This window comes from Etheostoma spectabile, chromosome 18, assembly GCF_008692095.1.
Source record: "Etheostoma spectabile isolate EspeVRDwgs_2016 chromosome 18, UIUC_Espe_1.0, whole genome shotgun sequence".
NCBI classification, from domain to species: Eukaryota; Metazoa; Chordata; class Actinopteri; order Perciformes; family Percidae; genus Etheostoma; species Etheostoma spectabile.
This window is the reverse complement of record NC_045750.1, coordinates 14,761,279-14,765,486: the sequence shown is the minus strand read 5'-3', so window position 1 is coordinate 14,765,486 and position 4,208 is coordinate 14,761,279. Positions and strand designations below refer to the sequence as shown.

Genomic DNA, 4,208 nt, shown 5'->3' with positions numbered 1-4,208 from the left:
ACACACACACACACACACACACACACACACACACACACACACACACACACTCTTTCTCCCCCTCTTCCACACACAGTTTACTAGGTGGGGCAGGCTGTGAAGGAAGTGAGAGCTCAACAGGAAGTTAAAAAGCAGGCAGAGAGGACCAAACTTACTCTGGCCAAAACCAAAGGTTGGACCTACTGACCGACTTGTTTTGGCTTAACAGTGTGGTTAGTTGGTGCTTACCAGATCTCAGCCAGGACAGAAGCAGGCAGGCCAGACTGGAGGAAGAATTTCCTGGCTTGTTCTCCTAAAGACAAAAAAACCCGACTGGGGTTCAGAGAGACGGGCCTTTGACACAGCCGAACCACTGATGACACCACTTGTGTTTGTTATGACAACAGCCTACCTGAGACATAGCCGAGGATGGGGATGAGGGTGTCAAATTGTTTGTCATGTTTGGTCCTCTCCTCCGGAGTGATTTCCCACACGCTGGCTCCGCCTAGACAAATCCAAGAGACAAGCCTGACTTTTGGAATTGACTTTGAAATCACAATGACACATTGAGGTTGAGGTGATCTTGTTGGTGCAAATCTTGTCCTAACACATCTTTAATTTGCAATAACAGGATGAAGGATCACTTCACCTACTGGTTATCTGTCCACTAATCTCGCTTTGCCAGACCCTCCTCAAAAGTGCGCTGAAGGGGGGGTCTGGTTACTCCACACAGCATTCGGGGATAGGAGGAAAACATGTTCTTGTTTAATGGCATTTCTTTAAACCAATCACAATTGTCATGGGCAGCGCTAAGCTCCACATGCAGCCGCTGTAAAATAGTCATGTGAGAGAAAACTCAGATTGGACCGATAGCCCAGCTAGCAGTCTCAATTTAGAATGCAGAGATCTGAGGAGCAGTTAACAATAGTCCTAAAAATCCCCCGAATTTAAAATTCCAACACAAAGAAAGCGGAAGGAAACAGAAAATACATGCATCCGCGGAATTTCCTGCAGCACCGGAACAATCCCGAAAGTGGAACGTCAATATAGACTATGTCCCCCAATGAACTTTCACATATCAAAGGAAAAAGTGCCTTAAAGGAGAAAAAGGTAAAATGAGGACATTTTCAACAAAACTGTCAACCTCATAGTGGCACTAGAAGAAAAGTTGGGGGTCACCAAAGTCAGTAGGACTGATCCTCTGGAGACCAGGAATGTCTGTACAAAATGTCATGGCCTAGACTGACATTGCCACCCAAAGAGCAATGCCTTTAGCAAGACTTAAAAGTCACTACAACCATTACAAAAGCTCGGACAGAGATGCAAACTCACAAATTTATACAATATATACACCACACGTTAACGTTTAAATATACTGTAATCCTACCCAACTTCAACAGCTGACACCGGCACTGCTATGGACTGTTTAAGAATCTTGAATACAAGAGGATTCTGCTTTATTATAATACCAACTACATTTTGGAGCCCCAAACTTTCATAAATATGACAACGAGAAAAATATATTAGAAGAAAGCTATTTTAAACCATGGTGTGTGGGCTGCACTCCGCTACTCAACACATACAAATGCAGCAACTCATTAAAAGTCCCCGAAGCAGAAATGCTCATACCAAATTTAATATCTTTTTTAAATTCACCGTCCCAAAAGTCTGCATAATCTCCATCCCAAATGAGATCTCCCCCTCAGATGAAACCACTCTTAACCAACACCCGACAATGATTAATGTATAAAAATGTCTAGTCAGCTTTTCTTCACTCTGCTCCACTCTTGCATATCTCAAGGTAAGTTCAGAATTGTCCATGAATTTAACATGAAGTCCAGTGTGCTATGCGAGGGGTATGTAACTCAATTTGTACTCATTTTTTGTAAAATGTCTTTAAAAGAGGGAGATTGGACATTATCATCAGAGCTGATAATCAATTAATCATAAGAGGAATCCATGAAATCAACCAAATCATAACACAATCTGGGTATCTTCAAAGCCTTACAATTCATTTCTTTCACACTTTCAACTTCGGAGCCATGTTTAATTAATGAAATTGACAGGGTTGACATTGTGGCATAGATGGATCTTTCCATATGGCAGTAATTGAAGGAAGGAGATGTAGATAAGGAGACAATGACAGATAATAAGTCATGACAGTGGAGTTAGAGAAGGAGAGTGATGCACAGAAGATGATTCTGAACTAGAGAAGCTGAGTGATGTATTAGTTTATGTAAACTACATTGAGAAAGTAGAAACAGATGGGTTGAGAAAAGAAATTGGCCAATGCTACAGCTGTCAAGTTGACAATTGCAAAGTTATCAATGGCCAACAACAACTGAGGGGAAAAACAGAACACACTTTGTTAAAGGTCCCATGGTATGAAAATGTCACTTAATATGCATCCCCCCCCCCCCCCCCCCGCCTATGGTCTCCCGTGGCTAGAAATGGTGATAGGCGTAAACGAGCCTTGGGTGTCCTGCCCTGCCTTTGAGAAAATTAAAGCTCAGATGGGCCAATCTGGAATCTTGCCCTTATGAAGTCATAAGGGGAGGTTACCTCCCGTTCTCTGCATTGGCTGCCCAGAGAATTTGGCCCACCCAGTCTCCACCTTGCCCCCCCCCCCCTCTCCTCCTCAAAGGCTACAGACTCAGAAATGGCACGTACTAAGGAAAGCTCATTGTGGGACTGGCTCTAGCAGCTGTAATTCTGCACCAAGGCAAAATTTGGGCAAAGAGACTTCAGATATGGTATTAGGGGACCACTAAGCATCCAAAAGCATCCAAAGACCACCATATCATGGGACCTTTAATAAGCTCATGTGTAGCTCATCTTCCTCTGTTCCACAGAAGCAGATGGGCCTCCTTGATGCTAATGGCTGTAACCATAGAGATCACGATGGTACAACCCTCAAACAAAATCTTTCCACTGATGTTTCCCAACAGTGAGTTAAGCGTGAAATGAAAACATGTTGACAAATTGTAATTCCCCTCCTGTCATCATAAGCTCATCCTCAGTTTAAAGCTCTGTTTGTTGTGAAAATGTATAATTTACCCCAACAATCAATTTCATAAAGAAAACTAAAATAACTTGCTAAATGAAATGTATCCCCAAACTGATATGAATAATGGGGAAAAATGGAGATGGAATGTTGCTATAGAAAAAATCTGAATAGGAAATACTTGATAACAAAGTGATAAATCTAATTGGAGGCCATGGTTTAGATATTTAAGAAAAGTGTCATGATAATTCATGGCAAGGCAACAACAAATCTATTTAAAAACTCTGCAGCTGTTTAGGACTGAAGACTGAATTTAGATATGTCACTGGACTTTGGTACGTTGCCTTATGATCTACGCAAATTATTAACAATCATGTGATGGCTTTTATTCATGATCATGCCATATTCCCTTGTTACCACAAGTAATGTCAACAACAATCTGATTCAGATTCTCAGCCTGAGATGTTAGCGCCAGAGAATATCTTACACAGGAAGTTGTCTCTAAACTTTTAATTTCCACATAAACAACAATACTATTATCAGGGGAGCGTTGGTAGATGCAAAAGATTCAGAAAGTAGGAATGAAGCCGCATAGCTAAGGACAAGAACTAATAGTTGTAATATAGTAGCTGTAATATAAAATAGCAAAATGCAATTCTTTGTGCTATTATGGGAGTGTGTCTTTCTAGACCTGGTATCTAGGGTGTAGCTTCAGGAAATACCATGCTGCCCATGATGGAACTTCCTCCCTGGTGCTAACCCAAACACCCCACTGGCTCTTTTTGACTGCAGCACACACACAATCTACGCACACATATCTCTGAGGAATGACACAAAGTTACAGCGCAGCAGCCAGAACAGAGCTTAAGGGAGGAGAATTCAAATTTCACAATCAAAAACTGCCAGCTGTTTGCCTAACTGAAAGACGTCTGTTTGTTGGCAAACACCATGGTCGACTGACTGCCATGAGCTGGTTTCAATGTCTAAATATACTCCCTCTGCTCTAAAGCGCCATGGCAACACCTGTTCAGGTATATGATTTTTCCCTGACAAAGCCAATGTTGTTAGCTTGCAGCGCCCGACCTAGTTTTGGCATTGTCAGCAAAATTGCAAAAGGAGAAAGTAATTAATCACGCACCAAGATGTAAGTAGTATTCTCCACATAGTCTCGTTGGCTTTGACAGATCTCATTTAGAAGCTATTGTAAGTGAGAAAAAAAGGGGGG

The 4,208-nt window shown here is 41.8% G+C and overlaps 1 protein-coding gene across 12 annotated transcripts in view; it reads right to left on the bottom strand.

Annotated features, from left to right (window-relative positions):
- The window catches only part of itsn2a (intersectin 2a), a 36,866-nt gene that overhangs the window by 23,879 nt on the left and 8,779 nt on the right, over positions 1-4,208 (bottom strand). For all 12 annotated transcript variants that reach the window (XR_004336115.1, XM_032542487.1, XM_032542489.1 and 9 more), the window contains exons 3-4: positions 392-484; positions 229-292 (exon numbers count right to left, since the gene is read on the bottom strand). Coding sequence is in view for 11 of the 12 variants with exons in the window: in XM_032542487.1 (XP_032398378.1) it covers positions 229-292; positions 392-484 (157 nt within the window). In the remaining variant the exon portion in view is untranslated. The remainder of the gene's footprint in view (positions 1-228; positions 293-391; positions 485-4,208) is intronic.